The following is a 21,841-nucleotide window of genomic DNA, read 5'->3' as shown; positions in this document are numbered from 1 at the left end:
TGAATTCAAATACGTCTTATTAAAAAATATTTTCTTTTATAAATTAAATCAGCATCATCCCTTTAACTAAAAAAAATGCCATGTGTTTACGTTGTATGACTTTTTTTCGTTTTTTTTTTTGCATACTTCCATTTTGATCGACCCTGCATAGAATCGAACCCCATGTAGATATCACTCACGGGAGTGAGTGGAGTGCTCGTGCCCGCCACTACACTGCGAAGCTACGAAGCACGGAGGCCTAAGCGCGAACGGTTGCACACAGAATGAGTGCTTACGCACGTCCGTCTATCCCCACCCGATCTCGGCTCCAATGAGATTGAACTGAATTTTACTAGCAGGAAAATGGTCCCCGCTGCTTCGTCTGTCCTTTTTGCCGGCTAGAGGTATAAAATATCCGCAGATTTCCTGAATCATCTTCATTGTGAACCTTGAGATCATTGCGAAAGCTCATCTGTTAGCATTTCCGCGCGGCCAATTCAAACCGCGAACCGAATCAAAACCGTTAACTTCGCTTAGAATAACAGTATGCAGAAAAACTTTAAAATGGAGTTCTCTCATTTATCCGCTCAAACTAAACTATGCTGTTTGAATGTTTGTTCAGTGCTCGTGTTTTTTGTTATGATACAATTTTCTGGAGCGATGCCCCGGATCGAGCGAGGATCGACGAACGTTCCCTTCTCCAAGTTGGACAACGCTGTGAACAAGACCGTTTGTCCTTTCGAAGTGAGGATCAACAGGAACGAGACCCGATGGCCAATGGAAATCAAAGAAATAATTTGCTCTCGGAAGACCAGGCACTCTTGCTGTAACCACCATTACGAGTGCACGCAGCTGACAGACAAGCTGATCCTTTACTCCTTGGATAGGACGTCCAGTTGGCCGGAGGATGTGTACGTGGGTTGCGTTTGTTTGAAAAGATCTGCAGCGGCACCGGTAGAACCAGAAAGACCGACCTTTGTCAGATGAAGAAATAAATTAAAACAAAATGTGAGTTTACGACTGACAAACGTACTGAAGTCGAGAAAAGCAGCCGTCTGCGACGAAGAGCTAATCCTACAAGACGTCAGTTCGATTTTGTAAATCTGTGCAATTTTAAAAGTAACTAAGTTATTGTTTTGTGCATTCGTTATTTCGACGAATGGTTACATGTGAATTATGCCAATTAAGTATAGTTAATTTATTTAAATAGTACAAAAATACAACAGTTTATTTATGTTGTAAAACTATCCCTCCACTAATTATGTAAGTCCTAGAAAATGTTAAGGTTTTTGCCTTTATAAGTTAAGACAGTTCTTTGTACTTTCCTACATGTTTACAGTCACATTTATTTTCAAACATGTAAGATTGTATATTTGTTTTTGAATTTCTGTGTTTGCGTCAATTTAGATTTTTGCTTTTATTATTACCTGTGCACAAATATTAATAGCTAAAGCACTATTTTTGGGCCATTTCTTTATCTCTTGTCATTCTTTAAGATAAATTATAAATGGTTACATTCGGACTTTGGAAATTTATTATTTCGTTTATTTTATCTTCCAAACTAAAGTATTATTGTAAATCACATGTAGTATTATCAACACTAGTAATGATATTTGACGACAATCTCAATTATTTAATATAAACACTGTACCAAATATTTTTGAAGTAAAAACTTACGAAGTTTTAAACAACTTTCAAAGTTATTTATTTAAATATTTTTGTAAGAAATTGTAAATACTTAAAATTATTTATTATTCTTCATATGTGCCATATTAATTTTAAGGTAGATAATAAAATATTTAACTTTATTTTTTTAGCATGATACGAAAGACTACAGCTTCAATTTGTAAATAATTAAATTTGTCATATTGGATTAAAATTTTCAAAAAAATATTTGAATATGATAAAATGAAAAATAAATAAAAATGCTGAAATAACTCTTTTTTTTAATTCATAAATGTTCCTAGACAATATATGTTTATGCCCTAGGAATATAAAAATAAATTTCGATTTTTTTGTGTTGTAATAAAATAATTTATCAAGTACAATTTTCTTGGTGCTCAATTAGTGAAATAAGTACTATTAAGTTTTCTTGTCAATTTAGTCATTTTATTTAATAATAAACAATCCTATTATGTGTTGTGCCATTTTTTGTTATATTTACAATGATTTAAAATAAATATGAAAATGTAATGTGTGTTTTTACTTAACTACCCTTTATTATTTAGATATCATATTCAACTTCAACTATAAAGTATTATAATAATGCGTACATTGTTGCAAATTTCCTAAATTATTTGGACATCGTGTGTATTTAAAAATTAACCAGAGAGAGCATTAGATCAATCCATTATTTTACATTCTAGTAAAATATTATACAATGCAGTTGGTATATCAATGTTGTGTGCCCTAAACAATGTAAAGAAAATTATTATTATGCTTGGGAGAATATACGATTTCGTGTTCCATTTTTATTGGAATCTTGTTAAATTTATAAAATATTAATTTAATGAATAATTTTATTCAATTGTATTTTATTATTTAAATAAAACAGTTATTCTATAAAGGGGTTATCCAGGTAAGAATGGTTTATTTAAATTAGGTGTGAAGGTGTTTTTTAACAGTTTGTTTGCTTCCTGAATGGATCTTAATAATCAATATTATCAATTATATTTACAAATTCTTTCTTTTACTTATTTTAAATTGAAAAAACTATTCAATTTTGATGATGGTTAATAGCCAATATATCAAAATAATTCGTCCACATGGAAACAATAGAAACGTTGTAAAATAGTCACCTTTGTAAACATGTGTTTATTGTTAAAATAAAAATAATTATATTAAATCCTAAAAATATAGAATATACACAAATAATGTTTATTTAATATTCTGTAAAATTTACAAAATGCTGATTACCTAAAATGAAAATAAAAAGTTAACTTTTAAAATATGCAAAGAGAGTGATATTTAATAAATATGATTATACTAAATATTAAGATAACTGAATAATAATTTTCATTTGAATAAACCAATAAAATTCTTTTGAACAATATACCTAATACGTACTCTGAATTTTTCGTTTATTCTTACAAATAATACTTTAAAAACTACTCAATTTGTAGTCCCTTCTTAAAACGGTTTTTTACCAAAAAGTACATGTTTTTACTAGTGTAAGTTTCAGATGTATTTAATTTAATTTATTACAAGTCATAAAAAAACGTTCTTTCATTTTTAATCCATATGGATGGTACGTTTTGTAAACTGAATATAGAAACAGTAGTTTACATTTTTTTTAAATATCATATCAAAATTTAAAATAATGGTCAAGACATATGTGATAAACAATTTATAAATTAAATATATTTGCAATGTTATTATTAGAACACACATAACAATATGTATGATATGTGTGCCCTATTTTAAGATTTAAATAATAATAATAATAGATAATATTTATTTTTTGAAGGGCTCTTTTAAAGCATAATAAATTAAGATTTACGTTTAAAAACATAAAAATGATAAAACACGAATTACAATTTTAAACAAAAAACTCTTTATAAAAATAAATATTTGCGAAATTATTTACTCAAATATTTCAATTTTGGAGGGCATTTTCAACGAGTTGTAAATAACTCACTATTAGAACATGGGAATCTTAAGGTGAAGTGGGGTTCGAATCTCGAACCCTCCGATCCGTGAGTCCACGACACTAGCTATTTTTTAGACATATCAATATTATTTTAACTTACTGTGGTGCTACTTGTGAAAAACCTGTAATGACTTATCTCTTATTTGTTTTTTTTTTTTTTTGTATGTGATAATGTAGCGGTTGATTATCCGAATAAATACGAGTAATAATAAAAAAATATTTTTTAAATATTTAAAAAAACACCTAAATTTAACACTTGCTCGTCTATAACTGTAGTATAAAATGCATTTTTCTTTCAAATCTATTGATTTTCAAAATTAAAATGGTATATTTTATGAATTATACCATTTAGTTACCTACTTTAATTATTTTTCATAAACGAGATAGGCAGGTACCTACTGAGATGATTCGACGTCAAAATGACGTCATCAGAAAACACGCACATTTTAATGCAACTGTACTTTACCAGTACAGTGACGTCAGTCGTGGGAGAAATGTAACCGGAAAGACCTGCCGGTTAAATATGTACATACCGCCCTAAAGCAATACATTACTTTGCTTTGATAAGGTTCTAACGAACGATTGCCAAAAATTGTATTTTGTTTTAAATGGTCCTAAAACTAAAATTGTGTGGGACGGTGCCGTGGCACAGTTGGTTGAATGACCAACTGTAAAACTATCGTCGCAGGGTTTAGTTCTGCCAATTGCAAGAAAAAAATAACATTTTGTCAATTGGTCTCAGTGTTGTGGTGTATTTTTCATAACTTACTTTCATATTCTCTATTTCCCACGTCTGACAGACCTCTAAATTAAAGGCTTATCTGGTTATTTCTTTAAAAATCAAATGATATACACATATTATGATGTTGATAAAATTGTAAATAAAGTTATCAATAAAACTTCTAGGTTTAGTTTTACTTTTTTATTATTTTGATCAACGAGCGCTTTCGCCTAAGTAGGCATCTTCAAGAATGGTAAATTGTTCACAACGTTTACAGCAAAGTTGGTCAAAATAATAAAAAAGTAGAACTAAACCAACAAGTTTTATTGATGGCTTTATTTATAATTTTATCAAAATCATTAACTGTTGAGTTTTATCAAGAAATATCATCAAAAAACATCAATACACATTTTATATTCATAAGAAAGAATGTTTTTTTGGTTTAGTTATCATCTAATTTTTGACTAACTAGAGTGTGCCTTTTGCCCTAAGGCAGTATTTTATTAATGATGGATAATTTATACGAATTCAAAAAATATATATTTAAAAGTCCATCATAAGTTTTAATTTTTCTTAAAAAATATCCAATCATAAAATTGGCGACATTCACTGTTAAAACTATTTGTGTACTTAAATTTCCAATTTATTATATGGGTTTTTACGTTTTGTTTTTAATGGTTTTTTTTTTACAATTTACAATATCTCATCTGAATATGCTTTAATTTCTTGTCTTTCAAAACGTTTCCAAAATTGCTGAAATGTCCCAAGTAAATCTAGGTTGATATTCTACGAAATTCATTTTATTTGAATACATGTATGTATTTTTTAACATTCGTAAACAATAATATAATATACAATCTTTTTTAATATTAATGCAACCTTTTCAGAGTAAAATATTGTATTATGTAGGTATAAATATACAATATGTAGAACGAATCTACAGCCTACAGAAATATACATACATCAGTTTGCTTCCGTGGATTCCTTGCATTCTTCGCTTCGAGAGTATCAAATATTCGGAACCAAAAATGTACAAATTATGAATACGAGTACACGACTTTCTGACAAATTAAATTACAAAATTAGCAATCCAAATGTAACACCACTTTTCAAACAAGAAATATATTTTACTTAAAAAGTTTTTTTAAAAACACTCACATAACACTCACATACACACATACATAACTACTTTTCAGAAAAAAAAATGCTTAAAGTATAACTATTGACTTTTCTGATTTCTAGGTATACAATTGTATTTATTTATTTATTTATATATACACCCAATGGGCATTTTTAAGGACATGTTTATGCATAGAAAATTAATATAAAGGAAAGTAGAAAGACACAATGGTATATAGTAGACTTGGTGAGAGTGGAATTTGTATGTCAGTTACGCATTTTTTTTAATCAAAATTTGATAATGATAATTTAATCATCATTATAATGTGTCCCGGTATTGTACCAACTATAGTGTTTAAATACCTTAATAAATGGACATGTCAAAAAAAATTGTAATTGAAAAATAATATTTGCATTCTTATTGTTAACACTGATATTTTAATTTTGAGGCCATTATTTTAAAGTCCTAAATAACTCTGCTCTTAAATGGGAATCAAGTTTTGGTACGGCGGGATTTAACCCTCAAACCTTTCATCAATAAGTCCGTACTTGATGTTACTTCGGGACCACAACCCTGTTCCAACATGAAAAATAATATTAATATTCCATAAATTCTACATTTTTTCTTAAACTCGTTTTAAGAAATTAATGAAATTCCCACGCTTTTGACATTTACTTTTTTTATATATCCAACTGAACTAAAGCACACCTAACGACCCGACGAAATTAGATCACCATTGAACCTGCATTGCAAAAAATACTTTGTAATGTGGGTAGGTACTATTTTGTAAAAAAAAATGGCTCCAAACATTTTGTTTCTGTAAACTCATTTCCGGTGATGTAACCATTGGAAGTTATATAAGTTCTGTATTCTAAATGAAATAATAATAGTAACTCACCTTATTTGAACATTGGTGGACTAAATTATTTTATTTGTATAAATAAAAAAAAACTAAATTATGTTTATATCACAAAAAAAAATTGCAACAGTTACAGTGGCTTAGTTGAAATGGACTATTAATATTTGGTATGCAAATTTAATGTTTACTCGCAAAGTTCATCTTTGCTTATATTTATTTCCATAATTTTTGTCTATAAATCAATTGGGGAACAGCTTAATGAAAGGGTTTCGTATATCATTAAATATTTTAAGAGGAATTTATTCTAAGAATGCCATAGCTGTTTTGCATTAAATTGTGTAAATAAATTGATATTTTTTGTCATAATTTACACATGCGTATTACAATGAAAAAAAAAACGTTTTAAAAGTTACCTACAACGCATGTAAATTTTCGGGTTTATAATACGTATTACGTGATATACTTTATCGTTTCAGAATACATTAATTAATAGTTGTGTAATAATGTCTTAATTTATTTTTTGTCATCTTATATTTTCATAAATGTACATAATCTTTAATATTTATTTTTGTACATAATTTTGCTTTACTTACCAACACTCTTTGATAAAAACAAAATACCTGCTTTTATGTTATCCGTAACGTACCACAAAAATAATATAATAACAATATGTTAAATAATATGACATTACAAAATACTTTGCGGGAATTGAGTAGGAACGATAAAAATTTTCACATAATATTATTTCATTGGAATTGTTTCGACAGGCCACACTATTATTTACACTCGATTGTCATTATTTGTACTGGTCACTTGCACGGACTGTCACTTGTCACTAAACTTGTCATTATTTAGAGGTTATCTAATGAATTGTTTCACGGTAAAAATGTTTATTCTGCCATTATTTTAAAAACATTATGTTAAATTAGTATTATTTAAGTGTTTGCATTGTGCAATTCATAGTGAGAGAGTAGTCTCTATTTTTTTTTATTCATCTTTATTTGTGGAATGTTTTCAGTTCTGCTTTATTTATAGATTTATTTAAATATAGTATCAAAACAGAGCTCTGACTTAACAATACATGTTTTTTTTTTTTAGTTTAATGGTGTTAAGTGATGGTCGGGTTTGACAAATCGGCAGATAAACTCGACCAATGGCAGTATATGTTCGCCGGTGGCGCGTCTGGCGCCATTACCCGTTGTATCGCTCAGCCGTTAGATGTCTTAAAAATACGGTTTCAACTTCAAGTGGAACCCATCGCCCTAGGCTCGAAGTATTCGTCGATCAAGCAAGCCTTACGTGTTATTCTAAAAGAAGAGTCAGTAACGGCGTTATGGAGTGGTCATATTCCAGCCCAATATTTATCAATATCTTACGGAGTAGCGCAATTTTGGGCTTACGAAATGCTCACAGAGAAAATTTACAAAGCTGATACCAATATACCAGATTCCTTGACACCGTTTGTGAACTTTAGCTGTGGTGCCATTGCGGGATCTTTTGCAACGGTTGTATCATTTCCTTTTGATACAGTGAGAACTCGACTTATAGCTGAAGAGAAAAATTCCCGCTTATATACCGGGGTATGGCATACTTTGCGTCATATGTTCAAAACGGAGGGACAGCTTTCGATGTTTAAAGGTCTGTTTCCCACTATTGCTCAAATAGCTCCGCACTCTGGAGTGCAATTTATGTTTTACAAACTATTTAGCAATTATTTTTCTTCGTTGAACAAAGGTTCTAATGGATCATTTCCATCCAGTTTGTGCGCCGGTTCCATTGCCGGATTTTTAGCTAAGCTTACGGTCTATCCGTTTGACTTAGCAAAAAAAAGAATGCAAATTCAAGGTTTTCAAAATTATCGACAAAACTTTGGTAAACAGTTTTATTGTAATGGATTTTTTCATTGTATAAATAATACTGTAAGAACCGAAGGCTTTACCGCGCTCTACAAAGGTTTGGTTCCCAGTCTAATGAAAGCAATCATAGTGTCTGCTCTACATTTCACTTGCTTTGAAGAAATTTGCCGATTGTTCAGGAAATTTAACTAACCTCTCAACTCCCTATTTTTCCTTCAAAACTTTCCTTAGAAGTACAATAAAGCTCCAAAATACATTGTCATGAAATATAATCATTCATATTACTTAAATTAAATTGCAGCAAACTTTAGCGAGTAATTTTACAAACTAAATTTTGTGATTCAAGGTTTTAGTTTTTAACACATTTTATAATTCATATTATAATTATTTTTTAAATATTCTGACTATAACATATTATATTATGTTGGAAAAAGTACTGTAAAACTTCTGTTTCAAGTGTAATCTAAGGTAATGAATCCATGTATACTATTTATTATTCTTTGTAGCAAGTAATTCAAAATTTCAACTTACAAGATCTTTACTGAATTTAAAGTTAATGAACTTTTTTATTGACACTGATATTCGGTCAATGCATAGTAATATAATTATTATAAATTGAATATTTAGAAGAACCTGTAGTAGAATATTATAAAATAATTTATTGCATTCAATATTTTTTTTATTAAAAATATTAAATTACTGAGCTGCAAGTATTTAATAATTACTATACCATCTCATATCCTCTGAAGCATATTTTCTTCAGTAGTTAGTTTTTTTTTTTTTTTTCACATGGGTATATATAAATATATACTCGTATATATATTTATACATATCAGAAACACTAGTTGTAGAATAATCATTTTTTCATAAAAACAATAAAATTAATTGCAGTGCATCGTAATCAAATGACATTGGTAAAATTATAGTTTTTGTTTAAATTCAGATACGAACTTCATATTACTTTATTATAGTGAAATGTTCTTAATTTTTCAAGTACATATGTACATTGTGTGTTAATTGCAGTGACGTCAGGAGCTTATAAAACACTGACCCCTATCATCCAATGTGTTCACTCATTTTTATTTAGTTAAATATGTTATTGTTATTTCCATATAGTTGGTTGAATTATCTCTAAGTAATAATGAATAATACCATTCTTGAGGATGTTTGGACAAAAGTGCTGGATGGTCTATAAAGAACCTAAGGAGCTTGATCAATACTCCGTATCAAATTGATTAATTAATTGTTAATTTTAACCCTGCAAAATGTTTACTAGTTCCTATGTTAGTTTTTAACAAACTTGTTGACTACCAACTTTTTAGTTAATTTCACTTGTTGAATATTTCATATCTGTTCACATTTCATGTTTACTAAGTATTTTGTTATCCACACCCAATGGTGCGTAGGGCACTCTGCATTGGTACACCAAATTCAGTGTACCTCAATTAGTTGACACACAAACTCATATGACTAATTCGTGTGCACTTCCGAAGATTGAAAAATATTTACTTAAAAAAACACCTTTTAAATAAATATTTCACTCTTAGCTGGGCGGGAATCAAACCCGGCTCTTCAAGCACTGCAGGTAAACGCCCCAACTGCCACACGACAAGTCGAACTATTTAAGATTTTATTTCGTTATTTGCTTTTTAATATGTTTTTACTGATTTCAATATTGGTGAAGAGTGTTTCGGTGAGTGAAAGTTACTAAAAGCGATCCTGCGAAATTCAGTCACCCTCCGGATCTCTATTTGCCATCATTAGAAAAGCGTGAGTTGATTTGCCAGATTATGTTGGCAGTAGTGTATCAGAATGTCCTAAGCCATGCAGGTTGGTTGGTGCTAGGAAATTAGTAAAAGGGAGATCTATAAGTGGCATATAGCTGAATGAGTATATCAAGTAACAAGGCAGTCGCTCACAATGCTCATCACTTCATCTTGCTAGCTTAAACATATTGATTGTAAAACACCTATAACATATCATTAAAACCGGTGTCATTCAAATCAGACCTGACACCAAAAATAACATTTCAATACTAATTTCAAATTAATCCAACTTTGTTTGACTCGTTTTCAATGTGCAACAAATAAATCTTTTTTTTTACATATATTTTTATTAGGAAATCTCAGTCATAATACTGCCAGTACCGTTATTCAGTTCAAATCCCCTATACTGTCTTTCAGTTATAATATTAAGATTTGTTAACACAACAGAAACTATTTCATAATATTAAAGTTGTTTGTTTAATTTCAATATTGTCTTGAAATTTAAATCTGTTTGAAACTCTTAAGTAAATATAGTTTGTTAAATTGAACCACTGTGCTTGGTTATAACTTAGCACACATTTGCAACATGTTAATTTTATCACCCATAAGATAAAGTGTAACCTAAATTCCTCATTAATGTTTCCTTAATCGCCGGCTGCAACTCTTTCTGCATATATGTTGTTAGTAAGGATCTTATCCCTTTGGTAAATATATCTTCCATTTCTCTAGAAACATCATCGAAATCATCTATTTCCTCTTCGTTCCCAAACAGCTTCGATTTTTCGCCCCGGTCATTAATATCATCTCGATCCCAGTATCCAATTGATCTTCCATAGTAGTCTCCTCTGTCATCGTTAGAGTATGGTTCAAATCTGAATTTGTCGATTTGTCTTTTCTGTCTTTTGCCCACTTGATTTCTATAATCATCCCGATAACTTCTATCATATTCATTTCTTCTCTTTGATATATACTTCTCACATCCGTATGCGTACACACTTATGAATCCGGGTTCAATGAATTCAGAATCAGTTTTAACACTAAATCTTCCTGGGGACTGATTCAACGGCTGAGTAAAGAAACCTATTCCAGCTTTACGTAGTCTCAAAATCATGTTACAATCTCTTCTATTCCTGTCATAATAATCATTCCTACTCCTCAATCGATCATCATCCTCGTCATCATCGCTTCTATATCTTATGCGTCCTTGAAAGTCTCTTTTATCATAAAAAGTATCTCTCTCATAATCTCTTGAGCTTTCAGATTTCTCCAAGTCATCGTTTCCTTCCAGCAAGTTTACACTTCCACTGATCGTCAAATCGTTGAACAGCAATCTAGTTTCAAGTGAGACATTTCTGGGATCGAAGAAACATCTTTCTATCCGTACCCAATTCTGATTCTGGGGTAATCTCACCCGCATCCGCGTGACATACATGTTGACAGGTGCACTTCTCAGGTGCTGATGTAAGCTGTATCCATCAAGATCAATCATTTGAACCTAAAAATATAGATCACAGTTTAATAAAAATATGTGTTCCAGTGGAATTTCATTATGTTTCTGCAATGATTCTAGTTTTTATTATATTTAAATATATTCAGTTTAGTGCCACAGAGTCGCGTAAATTTATAATAAAATTCAACTAAATCATTTTCACTTGAAGATTCTACTAATCAGTATCATGATTATCATTGGATTTTTATATTATGATACTTGTAAAATAATTCCTATTATTTAAAAAATAGTACAAAATAATTAACTATCGGCGGCCTCCGTGGTATAATGGTCAAGACGCTTGACTCACGCATGGAAGGTTCCGGGTTTGGTTTCCGGTGAGAACACAAAATTGTTTATGATTTTTTTACAAGCCTGGGTGTTCTGTGATGTAATTCACCATTGTAATTGGGCCTCCTGGCCTGTTGTGGTGCAAAAAAAATGTTTTTTTTAAAAGTATTGTATTATAGCACATCTGGAGTAATTTTTCACCCTTTAAAGCAATGCTGATGTGTCATATATATTTAGATATATCTTTAAAAATTCTATACCATTTTAAAAATGAAATCTCGATTGTCGTAAAAAAAATAGTTAAAATATGACACAATTTGAGAATGGTGGGGTTCAAACTAGTTTTAGTGTAAGTGTGTCATACATCCATCAGGGTAAATCGTAAAGCTAGAATTATGTAATTTTTTTAGCATATCAGTTTTTTTGTAATTTATTATGTATGCAAAATTAAATATATATTAATTAATTTTATATTTATTAAATATACTTTTGAAAAATTGATTTTATCGAATGTACAATATGTTACATACATATCACAGTATATAAACAGCTAAATAAGAAGTGAATAGTCAAAAGCTTCGTCGATTTACTCTTGTAACCCCTAAGGTCGGCACGGCGTACTCACTCAAGTATGAGCTGTCTTTAGATTTCATGTCTAATTTCTCAGTACCTGCATATTCATTTAATTCTTTCATTTGTTAATTTTTGTCAAGTAAAAGAGCTAAAACCTTTAAGTGTTGGTACATGTATTATATGATTTTATGCTTGTGGATGGAGCATGGGAGCTCTTACCCAGTTGGAGGTTGACAGAAGAAAACGATGTTGTGTATTGATGTTCATTGATTTCATGATAAAATAAATAAAGTAACTGAGCACTTGGTCTACATGCTGGAGTTGACTGTATGAACTGACTGGGCTTGTCTGAACTGACCAACTAAATATGCTACCACTTATATATATAGTTATTGTCCGGTGTTCATTTCACTTTCTGGTTGGATCTTTATGTTGTGTACTAATTCCGTGTGTCTCAGCGATTTTATATCCGCTTGTATCAGCAGTTTGTTATTGGTTATTTGAATGTTTGACAATCTGTTGTTTGCATACAGGAAATGTATGATTCACCTTGAAGTCTCACAGTATGGGTGAAATTCTACCGAAATATTTTACCTACTAAAGTACTTGACTATTCACACTTCCTAGACCAGTTGGTTTTCTATAATGCCGACTGGTTTAAATATGCACAGATTTTTTTATTCCTTATTGATTGATTTGGTGTTTATTTTGTAGAACTCCATATTTAAACTTATAACCATAGAATTAAGAATAGTCCAGAAGGAGCAATTATATTTAGATACATCGGACTGTGTCCAAAAATTCCCCCACTTTGTCCCACTTTCGCCGCGCGCATGCTTGAAATCGCCACGTAATGTTGTCAGATCGCGAAAAATCTAACCATAACACAAATGTGAGATATTAAAAAAAAAGTAATTTGTTGATTTCTCCAAAGTCTTATTGTACACGCGAAAACATTGATTGACACAACAGAGTAGATAAGTACAGGGTCATTTAATAAGAGTAATTGAATTAATGAACATTGAACTTAAAAAATAAAACAAATTTTATTTTACATAAAACAGATATTTATTTCATGTTAATAGTAATTTACGTTTTAAAGATAATGTCGGTCAAATGTCTACCACGGCGTTGTTTAATACGAGAGGTCTAATTTTCGTTAGTTCTCTCATTAGATTAGCAAAGTGTTAGTCCGTGATTGGAAAGTTAGACTAAATTCTCAGATTGATACCGAGGTGCCGGGTTTCGAAGAATGTTGTATAAAAGAGAAAGAAATTGAAAGTTTAAGCCCTGTCCAAAAGAAAACCATTTAATTTTTTTTCTGGATAAAGCCATCAACGATTTTTTTAGAATAAAGAGTTTAGTTAAACTTTTTACCCATTTCCTCATTCCTATAAATAATACCTTTTTAATAAGAACATATCAATACAGTCTACCCGATAGTTTTAATTTCCCCTTTGTCGAGTAAGTTTTTTGTAATATTGCCTTTTAGAAACAGAACTAATCATTAAAGTTTTATTTAGATAAATGACATTTTGTGTCATAAAAACATTTCTCCTCAAAATTCATTGAGCAAATTTTGCTTCGCTTCCAAAACTCATCTCACCGTACTCTTTGTATTATTTTTATCCGCTCCGTTTTTCTTCTTTCGTCAGCAGAAAAGCTAAAATTCCAATAAATCAACTAAAATCAATGTTCTTATAAAAAGTAGCGTCAACAAATTGACTACCCTGGCAACACTAACGAAATGTCCATTTTGTTTTCTTTGACAATCTGACGGGTGAAAACATAATAAAAATTTTGAGTAATGCATTTGCTACTTACACATAAAATGTGTTCCTTTCCTGTTTCTTGTTGATGGAAGCAGCATTTCTATACTTTAAAACTACACAACACGACATAGTTTAATTCAAATCGGGAGTTGCGTTTAATGGGTCAAAATGTAAAACTACTCGTTTAAGAGTAGTTGAGTCGCCTTCTGTTTAAAGCGCGTATGCGGTTTCTGGACTATTCTTTATTATATGCTTAAATAAAAAATCAAACACTGATTTGAGTCTACTGAACACATTATTTTATTTTTACGAATATAAAAACAAAGACAGACATTCGTTTGAAAATGCCCTAACAAGGCGAAACAATTGTCACGAAATTTTTGTTCAGTAGACTTAAATCAGTGTTTGATTTCGTATATTATAAGTTTATCTATTCCTTTCTAAAAAGATCCTCTGCTCTATCTCTTGTATTATCTAGTTATCTCAATGTACATATTCCCATAAATGTGTGTATAGACCGTCTACATATAAATCAGTCTGTATGAACCTACATTTATAATAATTATATACTGGAATCTCTTTTTACACGGGGGATACACTCTACACAGTACCGTGTATAAAAAAAATATACCCAAAAAAGAACAATGCCATTTAGGTTTATTTGTATCAAAATCAATCGAGGATTTCAAGACAGTAAAATTGTTTACTATTATACCTTTTATCAAAATTTGTACTTTAAAAATCGTAACAAAGATTTATCACTATCATGTTTATACGGCAAGTAAGTAAAACAGCGATGCAGGGTAATCCAATGTTGAATAGTATAATTATATTACTATTACGCATTGTTGAATGAATGATTAAAAAATATATATTTGATTTTTGGAACGTGTTATTTTGAAACCGTGTAAAACGAGGTTCCAGTATAATTTATGTTGTTAGCTACGAGTATCTTACTGGCACTTCTTCAGTTCTAGCTTTAGACATCTGCCTTCTCTTGATCTGATCCAAGGCGGTTTCCAGGCGAGAAGCGCATCGCGCCCCCTGAAGGGGAGCAACCGGCGGAGGTAAGGGCGCCAGTGGTCGCGTAGCGCCTCCCACAGAAAACAGAGGCAAAAAACGAGTTTCTGCAACAAAAAAATATTATCTTCAATTGAGAAATTTAAAAAAGTACGTACATATTTTAAAACAAATATTTTCGTTATCTTTCTTTTTTGGGTGATACCGGGTGTTTTGGATTTGTTCCGACTCAGTTTACCCTGAAGATGGCTCCTGCAATCGTAGCCAAAACGTCGGAACAAATCCAACACACACGGTATCACCCAAAAAAGAAACATGTTGATAACAGCGACTGTGAAAACCTTCGCACCTAAATATTTTCGTTATCGTGATTAACTAATTATTTATCATTTTGAAATAGTCGAAAATAAATTTTAAAATGTTGTACCGAGCTGTGGTCCTGTGGTAGTATTGTGGACTCATGGATCAAAGTCCGAAGTTCAAATCCCACACTACCTCAAGGCGATTTTCGTGTTCTAGTACAAGTTATTTACGACTTAAAAAAAAACTATTTGAGTAAAATTTAATAAATTAACGGACGGAGTAATTTCAAAATTACAAAACTTAAAAAGATCATAACGCTGATAATACGATACATATATATATTTTTTTTGGCTTGGTTTGATAATCCATTAACAATTTTTTTTTTTTTTAAAAACCCTGAACCTCCTCTACTCTGAAAATGTTTTTATTTTGCGATTTTCATTCCCACCAGATTCATATTGGAAGCCCATTGCCCGCAGTTTTTTTATTCCAATTATTATTTTACATTGGAATATGATCCAAATAGGCAAGTGGAGGCCATGACTAAAGTTATTATTCAAGATAGTTGCAATAAACTATTAAAAGTTTACTATTATACATATTTATGAATAATAGCGAAAGCATTAAAAATGCAAGTGGAATACTTCGTATAATGATTCCTCAGATGTTTAAAACTTGCATCTGAATATTTTTGGAAAAAATGCGAATCCAACATTTTGTATTAATTGTACCTATTTAAATAAACAGCTTTTTTTAAGCTACTGTAAATTTATCAAATAGAAAAAAATAAACAATACAAATTATATTTTTTTTTATTATATTATTATTTTTACTACTTATTTTTTTTCATTTCGACAGCAAAATATTCTTTTTGTCCGAATTTTTTTTTAAATGATTTATGATGAACCGTTATTTTTTCGTCGTGTACTAAAAGGAAACGTGATCAGACTTTTCTTACAAACGTTTTTCCCTATTTTCTCCCTGGATTATGGCACTAGAGCAGTGATTTTTTACACGCTACAGATATTTACCATTGGCGTAAACGTGGGCAGGGCGTGTGCCTATCGTTTTTTTATTTTTTATAAAATGTTTCTTATGGGAGCTAGGACCATCCAAAAACCCTTAAAAGCATCCATTTTATCTGCCGTCTTCGATCGTACGGTACATATACAAATATAATAAATATTTTTGCAGAACACAAAAGGTACCTATAAAAAAAATTCATTCTGATACTCTTTCTTTAAAAAAAAAAAAAAACTAAATCGGGTCAGTTTTGTGATGCGGAAATCTGAAATGTGAGACCTCGGTTTTGTAGATTTTCGTTAGGCATAATTAGTCCGACGTGCCGTTGTGTTTTTCGGACATTGTCGGGAAGGCATCTGCAAGAGAGTGCCAAAAAAACTATGTTCAAATATATGTTTTTCAAAATGCTCTCTCACCGCATATCATCTTAAGACTAAAATTTTGTTGATATGTTTTTTAAAATAAACCTTTGTTGGTTCACTAATTTTATCGTAGACTAATAAAATTACGGTTATCAATAAATGGTTCATGATGACGATAAAAGCACGATTTGTTTTCATTTCAAAACTGCTAAAGTTTTTCTCAAAAGAAGGAAGTGGTTTATTTTAGATTATAGACAAATAATACCGCCCCCGCCCACTGCCCTGGGGGCATGGGGGCGGTCGAAGCGGCCCGATAGCCTTTGTAAAAAATCTTAACTATAAATAGTACCCACGTATTATAGAGCCAATTTTAATATTACGCTATTATTTTTACTATGATGGATATTTTTTACGAGACGCGGTAAGCGGCTAAACGCGTCGAATCTAGGAAGAGAAATTATATTATCTAAGCCACTTCCTAGAATTCACAATATGAATTAAAAATAAACAAACATGTGTACTCTATGACAACTGACAACCTTCGGGATGAAGTGGCTTTATGATAATATAATTCTGTCTGGGTGGTATGTTTTTTACTTCCATAATAATAATATATGGGTGTTAGTTATGCCATTATTTACCGATTTATAATCTAGGGATAGGATGAAGCGGTGGAATAATGAATGGTTAACCCAGAGATTATACATAGTAACAAGTTAGATTACAAATTAATACCCTCGAATTTACTATATGAAAATTGGCCCGTTCGTAAGAAATTTTACAATCAATTCATTCAAATGACCAAATCGTTGGAATCGTAGAACAACGCCGCATGAGATGTTCTTCAAGTTTACGTGAGAGCGGTTTTTTTTTACACTTTATGTCACATGATAAGTACATACAAAAGTATACCCATAGAATTAAGAATAGTCCAGAAGGAGCGTAGAATCATATTTGAATACATCGGACTGTGTCCAATAATTCCCCCACTTAGACACACTTTCGCCGCGCGCATGGTAATGTTGCTTGATGGGAAAAAAAATAATCATAACACAAATGTAAGGTTAAAAAAAAGCAATCTGTTAATTTCTCTAAAATTTTATTGTGCACGCGGAAACATTGATTGACACAATAGATTAGATAAATAAAGGGTCATTTAATAAGAGTAATTGAATTTATGAATTTTGAACTTAAAATATGAAACAAATTTCATTTGACACAAAACGGATATTTTTATATCATGCTAAATAATATTTGATGTTTTAAAGATAATGTCGTTCAAATGTCCCCCAAGGCGTTGTTTAATCCGAGGTCTAACTTTCATTAGTTCTTTTATTAAATGAGCAAAGTAGGGTAAAAAAAAATTCTACCCTAACAACACTAACGAAATTTCCATTTTGTTTTTTCGACAATCTGACAGATGGAAAAATAATTCCATTTTTAAGTAATTCATTTGCTACTTAAACATTCGTTTGTTAATTACCTATGAAATTTGATGCCATCGTGTTTCTTTAAGATCCTAGCAGTATTTCTAAACTTTAAAAGGAAACAACACGGCATAGTTGAATTAAAATCAGGAGTTGCGTACTGAGCGACGTCTACAAAGAAATTAATGGGGCTTTTGCCCCCGTATACCTACTCATTTATGAGTACCAGTTGAGTCGCCTTCTGTTTAATGTGCGTATGCGGTTTCTGGACTATTCTTAATTCTATGAGTATACCATTTGATACTTGGTTTAGTTATATATATACATATGTTTTTTTCAAACCTGAAAAAGAGAGACATTATATAACTTTTTCAAACTGAAGTGTAAAAGAAAGTCTTTGTCGCATTTTTCGCTCATCCATCGTTGTTCTACGATCCCGGCGAAATTTTCACAATATGGAAAATTCTGCTTGACAAAATCGATAAATCTCTTGATAGGGTAGGTACCTATCTCGTGTAATTATGTTTTATGAGTTTCGCGTAACTGACATTATAGATTAGGTACCTTTGTGTAATCTAATAATACCTCTTCAATATAATTATGTAGGTATTTCGTACTTTCCTTGAACTGGCATAGTTTTTTTATTTGTTCCCCAGACCACCATCATATCTTCGTATATGTAACAGACAATCGAGATACGCTTTTGTAATATGTGTACTAATATCAATGCAGTGCCTTGTGTAGGTACCTACCACACACCAGTTATTTAATGCGAATAAAGGAAAGACGAAGAAGAGTACATCCGTGATCCGTAATCGTTCATTAAATCTGTTCCAATATATGATTTGTTATTTTTATAGACCGTATTATATTAATCAGTAAACGGTACAAGATCTTGTGCAGAATTCAGTTCAACAAATATTGTGTCGTAAATACCCACATTAGATGAATAATGTGGTCAAATTACAAAAACATAGACGCGTTCTATTTTTCAACCAAGATCTGCGCGCGCATCCCGCGGTTATATTATTTACTGTCAACTTCAATTTTCAAGACGTATTAAATTATTTGTTGTTGCTTGTGTGATTTTATTTTTTTAATTTGAGTGAAAACTAACAAAGATCATTGTAAAATCAAAGATTTATTTATTGAGAAAACATAATAAATTCGTAGATATCCACGATAACCTACCTACATAAAACTTTTTTTATGTTTTCTTAAAATTTATTATTTCGAATTAAGGATTAAAATCCTATTTCAGGTTTCGGAACGCAAACAATCCATTATTTTTTTAGTACTTACCTACCTAACTCGAAATTATTTTTATTAGCTCCGTATTTTGAACAGAAGTTGAAAACGTATTTAAAATTACATACCGGTTCTTCATAACACTATAATTATTTGGAAATTGCTATGCAATTACCTTTATCATCCGAATAACCGTTTTTACTATCCTCAGCTTTACTGCTCGCCATTGTAAGTATAAAGAGCATCCACATTTTCCGCACCATTTTTGCGCTTTATATTACTGTCACCAGCGCAAGTCTTTCTGTATAAAGGTAAATAAACAAAAAACACCACTAATTATTTCACTCACTATTGGCGAAGTGCATACCGCACAGTGTACCTACACCGTATACCACCGGAGCAGCGAGCTGACTAACAATATCTCCCACAATGGACTATCTCTAATCGGATTCCTCCCAGAAAGAGCAACTTTCTTCTATACTTCCGTCGTTTGCGAATCGACCAACACAAAAACTCCGGTAATGAATTTGTATACACTGTATTTGATATCTTCTCTTACTACGAGGTGCTCAGCCGCTTTTCGTTAAATGGGTATTCAGAGCGAGAAGACGTCTCTCAATCCAGGACCGGATGGATAATATGAATTTTAGATAGTAAATAAATTAAGTTTTTCTCTGATTATATTTTGAGATTTCCAAATGTTATCCCTCTTAGGATTTTATCTAAAGAGACCAATATCTCAACAGAGACGATGGTATTAACTTTTTTTATGAATATCTCAAACAAGGAATTATTGGGGAATGTTTAGATCTAGGCATTTACAGAGCTTATGATTTATTATTTAAGTGATAGCCGTATAACATTCACCATTGTGCTTAATATTTGTGATTTCCAATTTGCGCAGTTTTCAAAAGTTGTATAATATATATATATATATATATATATATCTAGTTTAAGTAGGCATCCTTTCACATTATTTTACGCTTTCTTATAGGCGACAGCTGTTGACTTTTTGTTTTTTTTTACTGTACCTAATTTTCTTTATTTATGCGCTCTTTCCAATAGGGAAATATCACATACTACGAAAAGGTACCCATTTAAACATGTGAAATTGATCCAGAAGAAATAATTATTATTAAAAATCGATATGGATATTGTGGAGAAATGTTTTCATAATTTAAAAATGTAATTGTTAAAAAGTATGTATTTACAAAAGCGCAACATGTTTGACCTTGTTAATTGTAACGTCGAGATTCCTGGGGATGTTCTATTTCAATTTAAACGGTCACAAAGTTCAAAATTTAACCGAATCGTGACGTATTAGGAGCGTGGTAAATGCATTAGACTGACTTCGCGGGAATTATATTATCTTATCCAAAAAAAAATGCTACCGTAAAAGCATATAACTTGAGACAGTGTTCAACTTCAACTGACTATATACTTTGATATATATAAATATTACGCTTTCAAATTTTAACACAAATTTGAGTCTATGTTTCAGGTTACAGAAGCATACCACATGTGTGGACGTATTAATATCCTTCATTCTTTTGTTGTTGTCCCAATTTACCTGCAAATGTCGCAAACATGAGACACAATAAGAAAGTCGTAGTTTCCCATGTAGCATTTTACTGCTTTAACCATGAGACAATAAAAATTTTAAAAGTATTGTGTTTCCACTAATAATATTGTAAATATGTCATGCACTATTAGAGAAATTAAATAAAACAATTTTCAGCTTTAAAAAGCTTGATATAATTTGAAACTATTTACGTCATCAATTTTTTTTAAATCCAATCAAAAACAAAATAAAACCTCTTTCAAAAATCGTAAAAAAATCTAATTTAAAACTCAAAATTGAGACTGTGTGTAATTTGAGACACGTATAATGCTAGAACAATAAACAAATATTAAAATGCACACACTGTCTTCACAGTCTGTACTTTTCTGTAATAAAATAAGTACTGTAGTCGTACCTAATTATAAAATAACTGAGTTTTCTCCTAATTATTAAACATTACTATCAGTAGAGATTGGAGACAATTTGAGACTTAATAATTGAGACTTATGCACTAATTTGAGCATAGTCTCAATTTACCTTTCAAAAAAAAATGTTTTAATTTCTGGGAATTTTTAGTTTCACTCTATCAACCTACGCCGAAAGTGTCAAATATGGCGTTGACTTGTTTACAGAAAAGTGCCTCACGAAATCGTATTATTAAATCGACTTAGATCACTATAGTTTTTTACTAATAATAAAGTTTTGAGGCATATGTGATTCAGAAACATATATATATTGAAAATCAATGCCGATTTCTCAATAAATACTACTTACTCTGTCTAAATTTCCTCTTGACAGCAATTATACGTTCACAAGCAAAAA

The 21,841-nt window shown here is 30.8% G+C and overlaps 2 protein-coding genes across 2 annotated transcripts; one reads left to right on the top strand and one right to left on the bottom strand.

Annotated features, from left to right (window-relative positions):
- The first annotated feature begins 7,123 nt into the window (after window positions 1–7,123).
- Tpc1 (Thiamine pyrophosphate carrier protein 1) lies at window positions 7,124–8,494 on the top strand. The gene is made up of 2 exons (XM_088225517.1): window positions 7,124–7,208; window positions 7,427–8,494. Exon 2 carries the CDS (start codon window positions 7,444–7,446, stop codon window positions 8,374–8,376), a length of 933 nt encoding a protein of 310 aa, XP_088081643.1. The 5' UTR covers window positions 7,124–7,208; window positions 7,427–7,443; the 3' UTR covers window positions 8,377–8,494.
- Window positions 8,495–10,277: 1,783 nt separating this feature from the next.
- LOC148282187 (uncharacterized) lies at window positions 10,278–20,062 on the bottom strand. Its single transcript, XM_088225515.1, has 3 exons — window positions 19,634–20,062; window positions 15,033–15,202; window positions 10,278–11,445 (listed from the first exon to the last, which is right to left on the bottom strand). The coding sequence occupies exons 1-3, from the start codon at window positions 19,719–19,721 to the stop codon at window positions 10,549–10,551; spliced, it is 1,155 nt and encodes a 384-aa protein (XP_088081641.1). The 5' UTR covers window positions 19,722–20,062; the 3' UTR covers window positions 10,278–10,548.
- Between the last annotated feature and the right edge of the window lie 1,779 nt (window positions 20,063–21,841).

Source organism: Micrasema longulum, unplaced genomic scaffold (assembly GCF_059751315.1).
Source record: "Micrasema longulum isolate JH-2025_06_02 unplaced genomic scaffold, ASM5975131v1 h1tg000366l, whole genome shotgun sequence".
NCBI lineage: Eukaryota > Metazoa > Arthropoda > Insecta > Trichoptera > Brachycentridae > Micrasema > Micrasema longulum.
The sequence above is the reverse complement of the archived record's forward strand: the minus strand, read 5'-3'. Positions and strand labels throughout refer to the sequence as shown.